General features: G+C 45.8%; 2 protein-coding genes across 6 annotated transcripts; both read left to right on the top strand.

Annotated features, from left to right (window-relative positions):
* The first annotated feature begins 1,474 nt into the window (after window positions 1-1,474).
* C14H5orf24 (chromosome 14 C5orf24 homolog) lies at window positions 1,475-10,876 on the top strand. Of its 5 annotated transcripts, XM_048960641.1 has the most exons (3): window positions 1,476-1,587; window positions 8,371-8,800; window positions 10,781-10,876. In XM_048960641.1, the coding sequence occupies exons 1-3, from the start codon at window positions 1,513-1,515 to the stop codon at window positions 10,819-10,821; spliced, it is 546 nt and encodes a 181-aa protein (XP_048816598.1). In that variant the 5' UTR covers window positions 1,476-1,512; the 3' UTR covers window positions 10,822-10,876. The 5 variants fall into 5 exon arrangements, with proteins under 5 accessions (XP_048816593.1, XP_048816598.1, XP_048816594.1 ...); XM_048960636.1 differs by having other exon boundaries at window positions 1,475-1,587; window positions 8,371-10,876; XM_048960637.1 differs by lacking the exon at window positions 1,476-1,587 and adding an exon at window positions 1,952-2,086 and having other exon boundaries at window positions 8,371-10,876.
* Window positions 10,877-13,017: 2,141 nt separating this feature from the next.
* TXNDC15 (thioredoxin domain containing 15) lies at window positions 13,018-18,371 on the top strand. The gene is made up of 5 exons (XM_048960635.1): window positions 13,018-15,541; window positions 15,641-16,032; window positions 16,424-16,587; window positions 17,111-17,241; window positions 17,933-18,371. Exons 1-5 carry the CDS (start codon window positions 15,481-15,483, stop codon window positions 18,127-18,129), a joined length of 945 nt encoding a protein of 314 aa, XP_048816592.1. The 5' UTR covers window positions 13,018-15,480; the 3' UTR covers window positions 18,130-18,371.
* The last annotated feature ends 77 nt before the right edge of the window (window positions 18,372-18,448 follow it).

Genomic DNA, 18,448 nt, shown 5'->3' with positions numbered 1-18,448 from the left:
TCCAAACTAAGAGAGAGAAAATTGTTAAGCTAATCAGCATAAGCAGAGGCAAAGTAATTAATATCTCAGAAATTACTAGTTGTAGTGAGCTAAACAGTTATTAATAACCTACTATGAAGTGTGTGACTATTATTTTGTACCTTAACCATTCTAAGTACGAAGTTTATCGTCACAAAAATGTTTCTCAGAAAAACAGAACCGGGCAACTGCTCTGAAAGTTACTGCTTAGCAAGGGAAATGTTAATGAAAATCCTTAACGAAAACGTACATTTCCTCTGCCCATGTATGTTAACAAACAAATGAATTTTTAGCTCCAGTAACTTGTTCTTAAATAGAGCATTGGTCATGAGAGTTGCAGCTCTAAATTCTCACAGCTTGCTCAGCATTCCGCGTAGCTGAGGACAGCACTGAGCTCCTGTGACTCTCTGTGTTGGCAACAGGAGAACTCGTGCCTCAACTTGAACATTTGGATCCATCAGAGAGACCCAGTGCAGGAGAATGGGATTTTGTGGTCTAGATGTAGGGAGAGGCAGCATTTGGTTGCATTACCTTACAGATAATGTGAGTGTCTGCTACTGGTAACGATAACTTAGAGAAAGAAAATGGGAAGGAAATTCCCAGTCTGTGCAATAGCTATGCTTCAGACCCAGGGAGATTTCACAAAACAAGACACGGACACATTTGTCTTTTTGTTTGCTTGCTGTTTTTATTAGCGGCATGTGGATGAGGAAACCAGAGCCCACTGCTACCAGATTAATATTTGAGCACTGTGGGCACTGAAGGTGACTCATGTGGAATTGGTTTGCCCAGGGCACAATGCAGAGCAGCCACTGCACAAAGACACATCCAGCAGCAGTCTCAACGAGAGCCTGGTTCAGGTTTCACAGCATCGTGGATGGAACCTGTCCCTGCTTCCAATTCCAAGTTTGCTGCTGTGTGTTGCTGTGAGCATTTCTGCATTCTGTTAAGCTGATGTTTTCTTTTTCTGGACAAGGAAGGAGACTTCCATCACTTTGTACACTAACCTACTGACCAAACGTTAGATACCAAAGAGGTTCTCAAATTTCTGTTCTTGTCTTGAAGTGGCATTTCCAACAAGTTAGAAGCAATGGAAGCTCATAAATAAACTAAACCATTTGCTAAATGAATAAATGCTGATTTCCCCGCTGCTTTATGTTGGAAGTGGGGATTCCTGCACGCACTGGGAAGCACCGGCAGAAAAATCCAAGCCATGGTCGTGGCAGGGTGTTTCACAGCAATTGTCAGCCTGAAAAGCTCTGAGTATTACAAGAACGGAATATCACGGGTTGGTGACAGTTACTCAGGGGTGTCTGTGGTATTTGGGAACTTGTACAGCGCTATTATGGACTGCTATCCAGGTGCTGGCAGCAGGCCGGCCGCTGTGGCTGAATATACGGCGCTGTTGCCGTCGGAGTAATTAAGAGCACTGATTATCATCAGTTGGCCGTGCCCTCCTGTGGGCGTTACTGTGTCGTTCCACTGGTCCTGACGATGGCAGGAGGTTGGATGTTGGGAAGCGCTGGGCACGGTTCTGCGTTCTGTGAGGACTCTGAATACTGTCTGAAGGTACAAAGCTTCGTTTTTAACAAACCGCCCGTGCGCTCTTATATAAACTCTTTAGAACACGGATGGATAAAATAGGGCAAAATGCTTAACGAGCGTCAGTATTCCTTGCAGCCTGTGAGATGGCTGTGGCACGGACTGCGGATCACAGGAGCTGCGGCGCAGGCCAGCACTCCCGGCCCGGCTCCAGCCCGCCCCGCAGAGCGCTCCTTTCCTCTCAGGGAGAAAATGGCGGCGCTGCCGCCGGGCGCCCCCGAGGCCGCCGCCGCCTCCTCCTCCTCCTTCCCGCCCCGCCCCACCCGGCCCCGCGCAGGCTCGCGGCGCGGCCCCGCTCGGGAGCGCGCTCCTGCCGCCCGCCTGCCCGCCCGCGCCCGCCGCCGCAGCGCCGCTCCCTGCAGCCGCCCGGCGGGGTGTGGGGAGGGGAGGCGGCCGCTCGCTCCCGCCCGCCGCCCCGCGCCGCTCCCAGGCTCGCAGGCGCTGCAGGCCGCTCCGATCCCCGCAGGTAGGCGCGGGCCGGGGCCCTTCTCCTCGCGGCGGGAGGGCAAGATGGAGACGGCGGGGGAGGGGATCGCCGCGCCGTGGGGCCTTCGAGCTCCATTTGCTCGGGGCCGCGAAGAGGGGCCCCGAGGGGCCTCGGCGGTGACTCCCGCGGCACGGCCGGGCGGGGCGGGCGGCGGCGCTGCGGCGGGGCCCGGGCTGGGCCGTGGGGCGGGGAGGGCCTGGAGGCGGCGCCGCCGGAGCGGGCAGGGAGCGGCGCGGGGCAGCTGCGGGTGGCAGCCGGGCCGCCGTGAGCCCCGGCGCCGCGGGCAGCCCCTCGTGCGGCCTTCCTGTCTCGCCCCGTCCCAGTCGAGGGGCCGCGTATCGTGCTCGAGCCGCCGGCGTTTCCTTCGGCGTTCCCGGCTCTGGTGCTCGCGTCCTGCTTCTCGCTACAGACCCGCCGGCCTGTGGGATTGCGGTTGGTACGGATGTGCGTTTCCTGGAGGTGTGCGAGCGGTGCACGTCCTGCTCACGTGCATTTCGGGGCTGCCGAGCGCTCGGTTGCTTCCCTGCCGTCCCTGTTTGTTGGTGTGCTCACACGTGTGTATGCTGTGTACCTGTAAATAGGCCGGTGTGTCCTTAATGCTGCGTACGGTAATTCATCAGTAGATGGCTGCGCCTTCAGCTTGTTTGTACTTCTCTCTGGGTGTCACTGAAGAAAGCAGCAGTTATTTGATCCATGTTCTTGTTGTTGTTTTGGGTTGCTTTTTTTTTCCCCCAAAACAGGAGGAGCACTTGGTCGGGACGTTTCTTAATTAGCGGTTTATTCCTGTATCAGTATTGAAATGCCAGAGTTTTTCTTGCTCTATTTTGTTTGTCTGTGTCATTACCCCTCAGTGTTAGGTGCGCCCAGAGCAGCGCTGTGCCTTTGCCCGCTGTGGCGCAGCTCCAGCAGGTGGATGGATGTTGGCTCTGCACGCTGTGTCTGGGGCTGTTAGTAGGTGTCAGAGCCTCCTGTGCTAACCCTGCTGCAGAGAAACCTCATGGAAGTGCAGGTGGGGAGCTCAGCACTGGGAATAGGGGATGTTTGATCCCTCTCTTAAGCTTTAGAATCCTTCTGTGGGAGGCGGCTGGGGAAGGTGAGAACACCCACGGAGATGAATGAAGCACCTCGTGCCTCTCAGCTGTTCTCTGGGGAGAGGAGAGGTGGGCGAGAACACCCGCAGAGATGAATAACCATCTCTAAGCTGAGATCTCCTCTGTTTTTCTTGGGAATAGCTCCTTTAGAGGAGGAGACAGCTTTACAAGCACTAATGATACTTTCTTTATAAACATGCACCTCCACCTGCTCTGTCATTCATATGCATATCTGGCTTGCTTTGATATTTGGTAATTACAGAACCACAGAATAATCAGGGCGCACTTTCTCAGGCACAGCCTGGCCCGATGGCTGCCTTGTTCCATGCTGCCCTGCCTACAATTGTCTTTGCCTTTTCCCCACCCTCCAGTCCCTGTGCTGCATCCGGGATTCATCAAACCCTTCAGGGCTTCTAGGTTTGCTGAATTGTCAAAAAGTCATCTTTGTGAGGTCTGGTCAGCTCTGGGAGTAACTGGGGTGGGTCGTGGAGGAGGAAGAGCAGTTGGTGGCAGTGAGGTAACGTGGTGTTGGCTAACCAACTTGGGTCCATCTGTGTTGAGGAAAGCATGTTCTTGCACTTCCTCTCTCACCCCAGCGCCAGCCAACCGCTGTATTTTCTTGTTGGATCAGTTTTTGCCTGGATGTTGGCTTGTCCTGCTCTTGCACAACAGTTAGTGTTGGTACAAGGAGTGGGGGTGTATAAGAAGAAGAAACAGCAAGATCATCTTGCTCAGAAAAAAAGAGGGGTTGGGGTAGTTTCTGCTGGTGGTGAAGCCAAACTGTCAGTTGTGTCCATGTGATCAGAGGTGCAGTTAATTAGATTACTGACATGGCCCTCAATTTCATGAAGCTGTCCTGACTCGTTTAAGCGTCCTCTTTCTCATCATCACTCCACGGTTGTATGATCTTCATTTCAGTAGGAAAAAGCCTAGCTGGTGTTAATATCTGCTGAAACTCTGCCCTTGGGTAGGACAGACTTATTTTGGGGCTGGAGAGCTGAGGGTTCCCTGTTTGCTGGGCTGTGCAGTCACATCATGCTGTGCTGTTGTTGATACAAAGGCGGCCGGTGTTCGGGCTCTCCAGGGGTCTGTTTATGAGTGTCTGAGTCTCATTTCCTTCTGTTAGGTATGGTGAATTTTGAGTTTATAGCAAGCAAAAGCAGCCTTCACCTACTGCCATCAAACATCTTGAGTATTCCACCGAGGGAAGTAGTTTTTTGTGTTCAGCATGACTGAAATGGGTTTGGGACGAGCAAAATGCTCCTGCACCTCTACTGAACAACAGCAGTACCTCTGTGCTGGGAGCTGAGCGTCCTGAGGGACGGGGAGATGGGGAGAAATGCCTCCAGCTCCCTGCGGGCAGCACTTCTAATTTGTTGCATTGCTTGGGGAGAACTTTGTTTCTCCATCTTTTTTTTTTTGATAGAGAATAACTGGAGAAAGAAGAGAGAACAGTTCAGGAAACAATTTCTATTTGCAATCTTGTGTTATTGCAGTCGTACCAGCAAACTGCTGCTGTAAAGAGAATGTTTTTTCTTTCGGCTCATTTCAATTTATTTTATCTATTGTCAGATGATGAGAAAAGCTCTGTTGCACAGTGGATGCTCGGTAAGCGTTTATAAGCACAGTGTGGAGGAACCGGTTGACTGTCTTCAGGGGTCGGTTGTGTATTGAATATAGATTCAGGTGTTACAGTGTGTGTTGTGCCACTGACTTCTCTTAATGGGAATTCTCGAGGTACAAGATTTGGAAAAAAAGCAGTGAGAGTTAACATCTTCTTCAAATAAGGGTTAGAAAAGGAGCTGGCAGTAAAAGAGACACTTGAAAAATGTTTAATTTCAAGTAGTGGATACTTTTTATTGATGGAAGTATTTCTCTTAGCTGCTGTCCTAAGAAGGAAGAGCAAACCGAACAGCATATCTGCCGTCTTTAAAGGCAGAATGCTCATCTGCTTCTCACACTGCTCTCTGCAACCAAACGGAGCCCTTGGGTGTCCCCAAAGCCTGCAGCCCCTGTGATGCTGAATATGGCACAGAGCCTTCTTTATGTAGGGAGCTTGAACAGAGTTGGTCCTGTGCTTCATTCCAGCTATTCTGACTGGGAGCAGTAGCACAGTACTAGCACAGAAATAATGCTCATGTTTCTAAGTGCCCTGTCATAGACTTTGTATGTGTTTGCTCTGAGCAGGATTGGGTGGTGGTGAAGGTGTGCTGATACACCTACAGCTCTGTTTATACTGTGGAAGCTATTGCAGGGAAACGAGTGAGTTTTATATACTGTCATTAAAAGCAGAATTCTCCATATTGGCAATAGGTGTTTACCTTTCTTGGTATATTTGAAAAGCTGTAGATAGGCTTCCAGTGTTGTTCAAAGGCCCTGATTCCAGGTGTGTTTCAGCAGCTTTAAGCCAGAAAAGTGCTGTATTTGGGGTCAAGAGAGGCCTTGTTTCTGCCTAACCAAGGGTCATAATATCACAGGAATTACTGAAACTTCCTAAGTTTCTGCTGTGTCTGTACTGTCTTTAATAAGATTTCTATTTCATCTCCCAGCAGAAAAGAGCAAAGAATGTCAAGCTTGACAGTGAAATACAGGATGCTAAGTGGCAGCCTCACTGACAGGTAGAGCTGTGAGCCAAACCAGACCTCGGTGGTGCTGAGCCAGGTCAGCTCTGTGGCACTCAGAATGGTGGTAAGGCAGCAGTGTGCTGGCAGGTGGGGTGATGGCCATAGTCAGAACCCCCAGCAACAAAACCTGCAGGTCCCAGATAGATGGCTCTGTTCCTGTCCTCGTTCCTGGCAGCAGTGCAGCTTCTGTGCTATGGTTGTATGGGGAGCTCTTGTGCTGCCTCTTCCCAGAGCTAGTTTATCCAGTTGTCTCCTCCTTTCCCCAGCATTGGAATGAAAATTGATTACTAGATAGAGAAGGATCCAAACAGAAAACTCAGTGCAGCTACCAGTAGAAACCCTCTGAAAGTGCCTCTGAATGAGTTTAGTGCAATGCCTGATGTCAACTATTATGTGGAGACATTCAGCAGGATTTAAAACTAATTTGAACCAACCTGCACATTTCTATTTACATACTTCAGTACAGGTTCTAAACAAGTACGTTCTGTTTCACTGGGAACTTTTCAGGCTGGTTGTGCTGAAGAATGCTTGGGCACAAAGTTGTGTGCATTTGTTCATACAATATAGCTGGAGTGGGATTTTTAAGCTGGCATTGCTTTGGATTTTATACCATTCTTTCCTCAGTTACATCCCCCCACCAAAAAGCTTGCTTCTGCTCTTCAGATGACTCATGCAGTGTGCCTGCTTCATTCTTTCATTCCCTACTGCAATGTGAGTACAGAAAAATGAGGCTGGGAATGTCAGAGTAACTGAGGTAGACTAGAAAGCTCTTTTCTAGAGAGAACTTCTCATAAATATGCCTCAGCTAAAAGAAAATACAGAATACGAGCATGTTCATGGCTTAAATAATAGCAGTAACAAAGACCATGACCAGATGCAAGGAGAGCTGGCATCGGGCTATTTTCCACTTGAAGGCAGTGTTTGCAGAGCGCTGTTGCCCTGGACACTGGGTGCTGACCCTGCCTGTTCTCTGCTAGAGGCAGGCTTGCTAATTATTCTAATATTATTTTTACTGGCTAGTCAACATCTGCAGTAACAGTAGTTTCATGTTTGCGCCACCATTTCCCCACTCCACATTCAGAACTGTAGCACGTGGCTAATCTCTGCTAGAACCATCTATTATTTGCACTGTACTGCTATCACAGTTTCACTATTTGACATAAAACCATATTCATGTATTTGCACAAGAGTAATGCATACACTGTAACATGCATTTTGGAGCCAAGGTAAATGGGAGTTTGAGCAGGGAGTGTAACCATTGTGATCAGAAGGAAAGGGCATGCATGGGGATTTTCTCCTGGGTAAACAGGCTGCTGCTGGGATTGTTTCTCTGGCAGGGAGGAAACCTTTGCAACTGTGGGATGAATTCAGTGATCAGTGGTAGAATTTAGAGTTGTTTGCTTTAGGAGATGCTCCTCATCTAACAGGAGCCAAAATACCATCAATGTTCCAGACCTTAGCTGTTAGAGAATATACCACAGCAAGAAACATTTGTCCTTCTAGTTGTGACTGTAGGGCACAGAATTGCTCTGAAGAGCTCGATAGTGATGGGTTAATCTTGTCTTCAGCGTGGTTAAACGGTTACACAGACTGAATGGGTGCAAATGTCATCCTGTTCCTCTTTGAGCACCTGGTTGGCTGCTGCTGTCCTTACCTGCTGGATGTCTGTCTGGAGCTGGGGCAGCGTGCAGAGCTGCACAGGAGTCACCTTTGTAGAGTCCTGAGGTTTCTGCTTTGTAACAGATTCCTTGTGTAGCTCTGCATTCCCAGCTGTGGCATTGCTGTCTTTGCAGAGAATCTCACCTACTTCAGTGTTTCTTACATAATTGTAGAAAGAAACAACAACAGGCAGAGGGTGGTGAGGCACTGGCACAGGCTGCCCAAGGAGGCTGTGGATGCCCCATCCCTACAGGCATTCAAGGCCAGGCTGGATGTGGCTCTGGGCAGCCTGGGCTGCTGGTTGGTGACCTGCACACAGCAGGGGTTGGAACTGGACGAGCATTGTGGTCCTTTGCAACACAGGCCATTCTGTGATTCTATGAACAAAACTAGTTAGTTCTTTATTAATTATAAAGCAACACAATCTCCGTGAGCCTGTATCTGTTGAACAGGAGAACCACGTGGTGCTTTTCCTTGCTCACAGATGCTGGCTTATCTTGCAACTGGAACAGCTAGGAGGTGGATGAGATTTGGTTAAAAGGGTTTTTGAAATAGCAGTAGGTGTGAGTATATTTTGTATCTTCTGGCTGAAATGCTCTTGTTCAGTTCTTTAATGCACTTCTTCCCTAATTGTGTGCTTCTGAATAGCATGTCCTTCAAATAGTTGCTTTTAACTACACGTAAGGGTTACCATGCAAACCTTCAAGTGAAAACTTACCAAAACTTTTCATTAAAAAAAAATGGTTTACTGGCATCGGTGCTGTTTCATAAAAATGGAAATTGCTTGCACTTGTTGTAGAAAACAGCGGTAAATCTTAAAAGATCTTCTTGTGGAACAGTGCAGTATTGTTTGTTATTGATATAGATTTGTCTCTCTTGTTTTTGATAGAAAATGATGCACCCTGTTGCCAGCAGTAATGCAGCATTCTGTGGGACGGGCAAGAGCTCTTGCCTTAACGAAGACAGCGTGAGAGCTGCTGACCAGTTTGACTTGTATGCCACGCAGCAAAGTAAATACAGCCACGCAGTGAGCCACAAACCCATCGCGTGCCAGCGACAAGACGCGCTCAATGAGTCCCACCTGCAGACCACGAGCAGCAGGAATATAGAAACAAAAGATGAACTAAAGAAAAAGAAAAACCTCAACCGATCCGGTAAACGTGGGAGGCCATCAGGGACCACAAAATCAGCAGGGTACCGAACCAGCACGGGTCGACCCCTGGGGACCACCAAAGCAGCTGGATTTAAGACAAGTCCAGGCAGACCCTTGGGCACAACTAAAGCAGCAGGATACAAAGTCAGCCCAGGCAGACCTCCAGGTAGCATTAAAGCTCAATCCCGGTTTGCAAATCTAAGTTATACTTGTGGCAGTGCAGCTTTTCCTTATCCTATGGTGCATAACAGAGGAGTACATGCTGCTGGTGAAACTAGCAGCAAACTCAAGCAGCCTAACGAATGAAAGGAAGGAATTAGTAACTGCTTACTAATCTGCTTTACTCTGGATTTTGGCATGTTTCTTGCATTTTATTGTAGCATTTGCATACGTTTGAGTTTCTAGATTTTATTTTTACTCAAATAATGCCATAGTCTACGGGTGCAGTTCAGTAACTTTTAAAGCAGTGTCAAGAGGGCACTGGTATAAAGTCTTTTTTGTTGTTGTTTTTAAGTCACAATTTAAAAGAAAGTCTGAACTGAGGCATAGGCCGTGGTGTCTACAACTATCCTATATCACCTATATCCATGTTCCTAGTTTTACGTTCAGTTTTGGGTAAATCTAGTTTTGTGGTTATGCATTAAGTAATTGAAAGAAGGAGGACAGAATTAGCTGGCTGCTGGCTCACGATGGGGCCTATCTCACCATAGGGAACTGGTGCAGATGAGTTCATACTTGATAAAGAAAAAGAAACTATTTGGGACTGTTTAACTTAGATAAACAGCAGCAGTCTGAATTCCTGTGCTTTTTTAAAAGGAATAGAAAGCAAGCTACGTTCTTCACTTCTGCAGGAGCTTCTACAGACCTCAGGCAGATCCATAGAAACTTAACAACCAGACCAAAAAAAAAACCAAAAGAAAACAAAAAAAAAAAAACCCCAACCTTCTTTTTTCCAGTGTTTTCTGGAGTTGTAGCATTAAGTCAATTTCGATTAATGTTCCAAAAATGTTTTTGAAAAGACAGCAGGAAGCTGAGCGTTGGTGCAGCGCTCTGCAGCGTCACGGCGCCTTATTCAGCCGAGCTCCTTTGCCTTCAGGTGACAGCTGCTCTTCTTGTTACGCCGGCACAGGATTCTGCTATGTAATTTAGAAATGCCTAAATATATTTACCAAACCACAGATAATTCTTTACGTTTTGAAATATTTTATAAGAAATTAAGTACTGTTCGTTCTAGTAACGTACTTGGTTAATCCTAAACAGTACGTCCTTAATCTGTAAATAGCTATTTACACTGGTTTTTGCCTTTAAAAATCTGTGCTTAGGTGGCGACAGTTTAATAGCTTTTCAAGTATTAATCTATAATGTTTACAAATTAAACTTTTTAAAGAGGCACCGCTGCCAAGTTTTTGGGCTTCGTTTTGCCAGATATTCCTGGAAATACAGTTACTGCATTGTTGGACACTTAGGCTATATTTAAGTTATGGAACGTTCTATATCTACCAAAGGACACCATTTTCATGATTTATAAAAGCAAACTGTATAGCTGATGCAAACAGGATGCAGTTTACTGCACTGCTAGACCCCAGAGATGAAGTAATTCATAGGAATTCATCTATGCATGCAAGCTGAAAAAAAATGTTGTTGGTTGACTATAAATACCTTTCTTGACTCAAACTTAAGCCTTCCCTCTTTGCAAAAGAAATGTTCCATTTTTCAGCTGGGTGTGTTTAATTTAAGTGTGGGAGAGCGCATGTATGTGTGTAATGTGCACATACTTTAATCTAGTCTTCAAAAAAAGAAAAAAAAAATCAATCCTCAATGTTGCATATTGTTTGTTCTAAATTTACTTTTACTGGAATCCGAGCTTTTTTTTTTCCACCTGGAAGAAAGTTTCTATTTAAGCAGTTTGAAGCAAAATGTGACTTGATGATAAATTTGTAGGCTCGTGCATCCGGGGAGGGGGTGGATATATAAAGCTTGGCGATCTGGGGAGTGAAAGAAATCGGGTTAATTAGTGCTTATGCTGGACTGATAACTTTTGTTAACATAAATGCTATTCTGGCCTGCTGACATTTTGATGAGAGCTCTTGATTTCAGTGATGACAACTTAAGAAACAGATGTCATGTTTCATACCTTTTTTATCAGGAAAAAAGCAGCAAGCCTTCAGGTGTTCCAGTGATGCCTAACACATAATGAGCTGGACTTTATGCTGTACTTTACATAGGTGTGTTGAATTGTTTTTGGGGAACTGTGTATGCACTGGCAACTAAGACAATGAACCTCAACTGTACTGGATGGCTCCTTAGTCGATGTATGAATTAACGGCAGCTAAACTGCTACTAAAATAGTTTCTTCATGCTGAAGCTATGAAATCCAGTGATACTTTCTGTTCCTCAGCAAACTCACAAGTCTGAAATTTAGCGGTTTCTCAGAACGATGTAACTTCTGACACATGCAAAATGCTAACGTGAGTTAATTCACCCTCAGGATCTGTGTTGTATTGGCTGTTTTTAATCAGATGGTTTTTCAACAAAAGACTGCTTTAAGTTCTTACCTGAACTCAGCTGGGAAAGCAGTCCTCTTCAGCTGAATGTAGTACCTGCAGGAGCGTCACACCTCGCTGGCAAGGAACGTGTTGCATGTCACCACTGTACCTTGGAGAAACTCCACTTACCTCCTCTGTTTATCTGGTTTGCTCCTGTTCCATTTCTCACTCGTGCATCTACTCGATGGTGCTGTGCTGTGTGTCAGGAGATGATGCAGCTGTATCACTGTTCTGCTAGTATAATGAATTTTTAATTGAGTATGCTGATGAAATAATGAAATCATCTAAGCAATTTCTGTTCATTACACTGTTTATTAATTATATCAAATGAAATGTAATCCCAGAAGGAAAAAAAAACCAAACAAACAACAGTTAATGTTGTCAATTGTGAAACGAGGAGCATAAAGTAGGAAAGTGTTTGCAGAGTCTGTACAGGGCTGCGTGGCACCTGGGATGTGGCAAGGAGACCAGCAGAGTCCTGCTGGGCATTTCTTCATTCTGCTTCATTTCGATCTGACTGCAGTCTACTGGTGCCATGCTGTGAGAGGAAGAGAAAGGAAGGAAGACATTGGAAGTGAAAGAGGAATGGAATTTTCAAATACTTCTGCTTTGCCTACATGTAGTCTGCAGAATACATTGTGCTTTAATAAAACCCCAGACAACACTTTTCTTTCCACGCAAACACTGAAGCAGCATGTTAATGCCCAAACTTTACCAGTACCAGTGGGAAAACTGGACTTTCCCCCCCGTAGTATGAAAACATAACTTGTAAGGTAAATTGCTTATTTTATATTCTATATCATAATTCAGCTATTCATAAGCTAGGATCACTGTTGTGTGTTAACACTGTTCAGAAGATCTACAAGTTTGCTTTCTAATGATTTCTTTTAATTGTCAAGTTTCTAACGTCTTATTTATACATGAATGAAATGTACTCACTTGCTATTACTCCTTGATGATGCTATACAAGTTCACTGTTTAATACACATAGAGTAACGACTATTCAGCTTCTGATTAAATTTACTTAAACTTTAAAACCAAATAGTTTTGCTACTATAAAGTCTTGCACTGGACATTTCAAGATGATAGCACCGTATTTTGGCAGGAAAAAAACAAAACAGATACCATCCATCAGCAGAGGCTAACAGTGAAATTGAGTTCAGTACTTTTAAAATCAGCTGTTGGCCTTGTTGTTAAAGCAGCACTCTTTATATCTTGGATTTAGTTCAATCAAAATAACTACGTATCAAGAGCCATTTAAGATCTCTGTTTTGAAGGAATATATTTTCACTTCGTCTGAAAGAGCTGAGAGTTTGGTCGGGACAAAACCAAGCCTTGTCAGTGAAAAGTGATGTGTCTATGAAAAGAATTACTTGGAACTACAGTACACAGAGTAATTCAGATGTGAATTGAACTCCCTTCCCCCTTTTTGAAGAGCTTTAAAAGGCAGAGTGAAATGAAGTCATTTGTCTGCTGGCTTCGTTAACCGAGACTCTGCTATTCTTTGTTGTATGTATAATAACATTTCATGCTATCCCTAGAGTTGACAGTTAAAGCAATTGATAACAATCATAAATACTTTGACCTGCAGACCTAATTTCTGACCACAAAAGAAGTTTATTCTTCTCTATTTTAATGCATATATTTTAACACTGCTTAAATATATTTATGACTTTAGTAGAGACTAGACTTTTCTCTTTAAGTTTTTTTTTTTCCAGATAGATAAATCTGTATTCTGAAGTTTGGAACCACTTTCTGATACTTTAACCTTTCATCGTTTGCTTTTCCACAGGTTTACTTTGGGGAAACAGTAATCTGTTAAATATCTAGTATCAGCACCCTGTCCTCTGCTGTAAAAAGCCTGATTAGATACTGTGTATGTTTTTATGTCCATGAACTTGAGCTACTCGTGTGCAATTATGTGTATGGGAATGGAGTAGTGTTCATGATCTGTATTTACATCATCATATGGATGTATATTTATTAATAAAGTTAATACTTTACAACCTAACAATTATTTCCTACATGCATTTTGTTTTCATATATGTATTTTAAATTCTGGCTTAAGATTCCTATTGCCAACATATCAGACCAATAACTTTAACCTGTCTCTGCTGTAAACAGGAGTTTTCTTCTCCCAGTGTCTCTGTTGCAGGTAAGTGTAGAACATTGTGGTGCAACTTGTACAGATGTTGCTTAAAATCAGGTGATCGGTTTGTTCTTTGTCTGCCTGAAGTGCAGGTGAGTCCAACTACAACAGACTGTGTTTGTGCTCGTGTGGACTGAAAAACGCATCAACAATTTGTGAGAGTTGGAGGACATTCATAAATTACACAGTTCAGGCTTTTTAGCAGCCTTGGAGGTTGCTTTACTGCTCACATTTATCACAGGTTACAGCTTCTTCGTATGGACAGACAGGCAGTGTGTGTTTGCCAGCTGTGCAACTTGGACCTTAAAAAAGCTTTACAGTGGTTTTATCTTCCTGATAATGCTGTTTGTGTGTCTGATTTGACACCGGGGTGTGCTTTGGAGCTGGACTGGCATCCTAATGCTCTTGTGAAGTACCTGTCTCAGTGGGATCTCTTCCAATAGGACAAACAATATAGTGTAAATTAGCAACATTGTGCCTATTCAGAAAGATGGCTCAACAGAGTGTCTTTCTGGACCAAGAGAAATGAAAATTGTTCTTAACAGTTAATCTATAAAGCTGTAATTCCTAAAGATAAGGGGCTGCTTTGCTGACTTGCAGTGTGCTGTTCTTACCAGGCTTCTGCCTGTGGCTCTGTGTATGGCTTATCATGTAAGGGAGAGGTGCAGCCTGACATACAGGATTGACGGCCCAAAACTACAGTGCTCTGCAGCTGGCTTGCACCCAGGTTCCCCACATGGCCTAGGGATGGCAATGTCTCACTTCCTCCCATCAGTGAAAGCATGGCAAAAAATATCTGCTTATCACACAGAGTTCCTGGAAGGAGTCATTAGCAAACAACTTTTAACTGCTTTGAAGCTGCAGTGTGTTGTGGAATTGTCAGGTGGTATTTAAATGATCTGAGGCAGATCCTGCCTTTCACGCTGTGCTTTTTGTACCAGAAAACCTTGTTTCTAATTAGTGAAAAAATATCACAGTAGCAATTGGTGTGAGTTTGATTTAGAGTAGGCCTCAGAGATACGCATAATACTAAAAGTGTTTTTCTGCTGCTTTCTGTGGTCATCTTTGTAAATGTTCGGCTCTGCCCATCTTGAGAGAACAGAATGCAAAGTCACACCTCCCAAATGTAGTGTAAGGTAGAGCTGCCTGTGTGACCTCAGTCTGCTCTGACTTGAATGCTTCTTTTGTTTTCTTCTCCTGCTGTTGAACACACAGAAAATCAGCTGTGAGGATTACGAGTGAATGGAAACGTGAAGACCTTGGCGTTGTCTCTGTTCCATTCTGTTGTCTCTCACTCCTTACATTGCCAGGGAAGGAGCTTGCTTGCTGTGACTGAAAGCTGTGACTGTGAAATCCAGCTGCCTTAATACACGGTGCACAAATGGCTGACTAATGTTTCAGTGTTCATCCGTGGCTGCGACACGAGACTCGTATCACACAAGTCCTCTTTCCAACAAACAGCTTTTCTATTGTACGACTGATTCTTGAATAGATGGTCAGCAGTGTGTGGGGCCAGGAGTTGGACTCCGTATTCCTTATGGGTCTGTTTCGACTCAGGAGATTCTCTGTCTCTGTTGGTATTGTTTTGTTTATTTTTTTCCTAGACATTTTTCCTAAAAGCAAATATTTGGCATCTAACCTCAGAAAAATGTGAGCCGCTGAACAGCTGTGGAGGAAACAGAACGGATGTGAGGTGAAGAATGCCAGCTACAACTGGGATGGAGGGCATTTCCCCACGGCCTCTTGGACTCCCTGCGTGTGTTTTGTGCTCGATTTCTTCTGTTAACTGGACCGCTTTGTTCTCTGCGCAAACTTAACTCGTGTTTTGTATCTTCAGGTCACTGCAGCTTCAATATTTATTCTCATACAATTTATACTCGGCAGTGACTGGGTTCGGCGGTAATTTTTCACGGAGTAATTCCTCGGTGCCCTGCAGCGCTATCGGAGTTCCAGCAGCCTGCCCGTCCCTTCATCCAGCCTCAGACCAGAGCCGCCCTCTGCCACGGCCGAGAACGCAAAACCCCCCCGCCAAGATGGCGGCACGCCGCGCTCCGCTCCCAACGTATGCACGCATGACACCGGAAGCGGAAGCGCCTGGGCAGTTCCGGCGGAAGTGGCCGTCGTCCGGGGAGACGCAGCGCTGTGGTGGGAATGTGGCGGCTAGTGGTGCTGCTGCTGGCCGGGCTCGGCCGGGCCCTGCCGGAGGATGAGGGTGAGGCTGGGGCCGGGGCCGGGATGGGGCCAGGCCGAACCGGGAGGTGGGTGCGGAGCTTTCGCCGGGACCGGGACTGATCTCTCCTTCCTGGTGCAGGGGTGGTGACGGAGCCGGGCGCCGGCGGTTCCGGGCCGATCAGCGGCGAAGCGGTGCGGTACCGGACGGCGGAGATGGCTGACGCGATGCTGGGCAGCGGACCGCCGGGCCAGCTGCCCGTGATGCTCTCGGCGGTGCCGGGAGAAGCGAGAGAAGGGCGGGAAGCGGAGGTTTGCGAGGCGGCGGCCGGTGGAGGGGAGTGCGGCGCTGGGAGCGGGCCCGGGGCTCCTCCCGCCCCGCCCGGAGCGGCCGTCGTGCTGGAGACTGTGCTGCCCGCGGGCGAGGAGCCCAACGGCACTGCCGAGAGCGTGAAAACCCCCAAGGTGAGCTGCGAGGAGAGAAACGTTACCGGTATCAGCAATTTCACGGTGCAGATCCTGAACGTGTCCCAGGTGAGCGGCCCGCGGCATCGTGCAGCTCTGTGCGTATCGGGGGTGGGAAGCGTTGGTTTGTGTCTTTTAGTGCTTGACCTGGTGGGTTTCTTTGTGTAATGGGGAAAGCTTGAGCAAGGGTTGCATCGTTATGAGCTGAAACAAATGGAACAACAGCTCAGTCCACAAGTATGTGTGTCTCGTGTGTGCGCTTGTGGTGAATTGTCAGCCTTAATGCTGTATAGATCCGTATCTCTAGGGTTGTTTGTGGCACTTAGAGCCAATACCAGTTACTGTACCTAGTGTGGCTCTTGTAATAGAGATGGTGTTTTTTCCGGAGGGGGGTTGTGTTGTATTTTTCTTCTTTTTAGTTAATTAAATGTTTGCCTGTGTCTGTTATGCTCTCTCTAAGGATCTGATGGAGTTCTTAAACCCAAACAGCAGTGACTGTACGTTGGTCCTGTTCTATACGCCATGGTGCCGCTTCTCCGTAAGCCTGGCACCTCATTTCAATTCCTTACCTCGAGCGTTTCCCATTCTTCGCTTCCTGGCACTGGATGCATCACAGCATAGCAGGTAATCCACACTTCCTGTGCTCTGGTCTCAGTTTATTTACAATAGCAAGGTCTGTGTTTTAAAAACAGCAGTGTTTTTTTAACAGTTTACTGTAAGCAGTTGTGTCTGTTTTCTTTTTAACTATAATGTTTTCGCATTTTCTTCCTCTTGACAACTTTACAGGAAGGAAATGCTACTCTGTTGGTAGCTTACCTGGAAATTGTGTTCTGTTAGCTGGCTTTTGGGTATCACAATCCTGAGGAGTGCTAAATATTCACTCACCTTATGCATATCCTTGGATAACAAAACCTGGATCCATACAGCACTTGTGTGCATGGAGAAGAAACACTGCTGAATGTCATGTAATTAATGTAATTGATAAAGCAGTAAGCATTCCTAATGCCACGAAAAGTGGCTGCTTATTATTTTCTTATAAAGCGACTCATTTAGGGAAGCTGACACTTGCTGTGTTGTGGCTGCCTTTGTTCCTTTCTTCAGTGGATTTCTTTCCCTTCATGGCTTGTATGTGCTTTATGTTCTCCAGCTTATCAACTCGGTTTGGAACTGTAGCTGTCCCCAATATCCTCCTTTTCCAAGGTGCTAAACCTATGGCTAGATTTAATCATACAGACAGAACGCTGGAAACACTGAAAGACTTCATTTTTAATCAAACAGGTATGTAAATCAGCACTGAAGTATCAATGGGAAGAACAAGTTGGCTTTTAGCTCCGTACGAAGCTTTCCTCTTATTATTGTTATTTATTCCTCTTATACTTTTATTTAACGTGAATCTGATTAAAAGCCTGAGAGAATCCAGCAGAGATTTGCTGTAGGAACTGAATTTGGAGGGGTACTGAAACCAGAAACTGACTGGGCTGCTTTTGCAGTGTAGAAGGAAATGGTGGGGTGTAAGGTAGAAGGATTGGGCACACCTTCATGCCCAGATCTTCCATTTGGGAGTGGGGGAACCTTGAGAAAGTTGCCAGTGCCATGCAAGGCTGAGAGCAGTTGGAGAATAAAACAAAAAAAAACCATGCATAGGAGAGCCTTCATAAGAGGCCAGAAATGCTGTATTTCCAAATGCAGCAGAGATGCTTGAAACACAGCCCCACAAGCTTACAGAAAATTATGTGGAATGACAGAACAATGCCTTTCCTGTTCATAAGCTGTGCATACACCTTGGTAGCTGTTCAGTTTTCCATAAGCAAACTGTATACTGGACGTATTAAAATCTAAGGACCAGCTCAACAAACGCTTAGGCCTGACTGTATGTGTGCCTTAGTTTGAGACAGGAACAGAGCTGCAAAGAGAACTTCTCTGTATTTAACGGCCGCTGCTGGTGTTGATGAAGGATGTTCTTTTCCAGGCATAGAGGCTAAAAATGATGTGACTGTGACAGAGGAAGACTGGAAGGGGCCTCTGCCCAGCGTTCTGACAAAAGGAGTGGACTGGCTGCTCGTGTTTTCCGTGCTCTTCCTGGCCAGCTTTATCATGTATGCTACCGTTCGGACTGAGAGCATTCGGTGGCTGATCCCAGGGCAAGAGCATGAACACCAGGAGTGATTGGAGGTGCTGAAGCAGGGACACAGTTTGCAGTGTGTGAAGCGGGTTTCGTGTGGAGTGGAAGTACTTAAGAATGAACCGTTGAATTTGTTGGTTGTCATTTATAGTGTTGATGGAAAACCAGCTTTGTTTACTAACTACTGAGTTTTTATAAAGCGAACTGAGGCAAAAAAAAGTGGTGAGTAAACTACTGTGGAGAAACACGAACTGAATAAGTATTTATTAAAGTGCTCTGACCTGTTTGCTTTTCGTGGACCTTAATGTAAATGTGTGATACCATTCTGCTTCACTTTTATGAAGAGATCTCTGAGCTCTGTAG

The sequence above is a fragment of the Lagopus muta genome, chromosome 14 (genome assembly GCF_023343835.1).
Source record: "Lagopus muta isolate bLagMut1 chromosome 14, bLagMut1 primary, whole genome shotgun sequence".
NCBI lineage: Eukaryota > Metazoa > Chordata > Aves > Galliformes > Phasianidae > Lagopus > Lagopus muta.
Note: the sequence above shows the minus strand (reverse complement) of the source record. Positions and strands in the feature narration are given on the sequence as shown.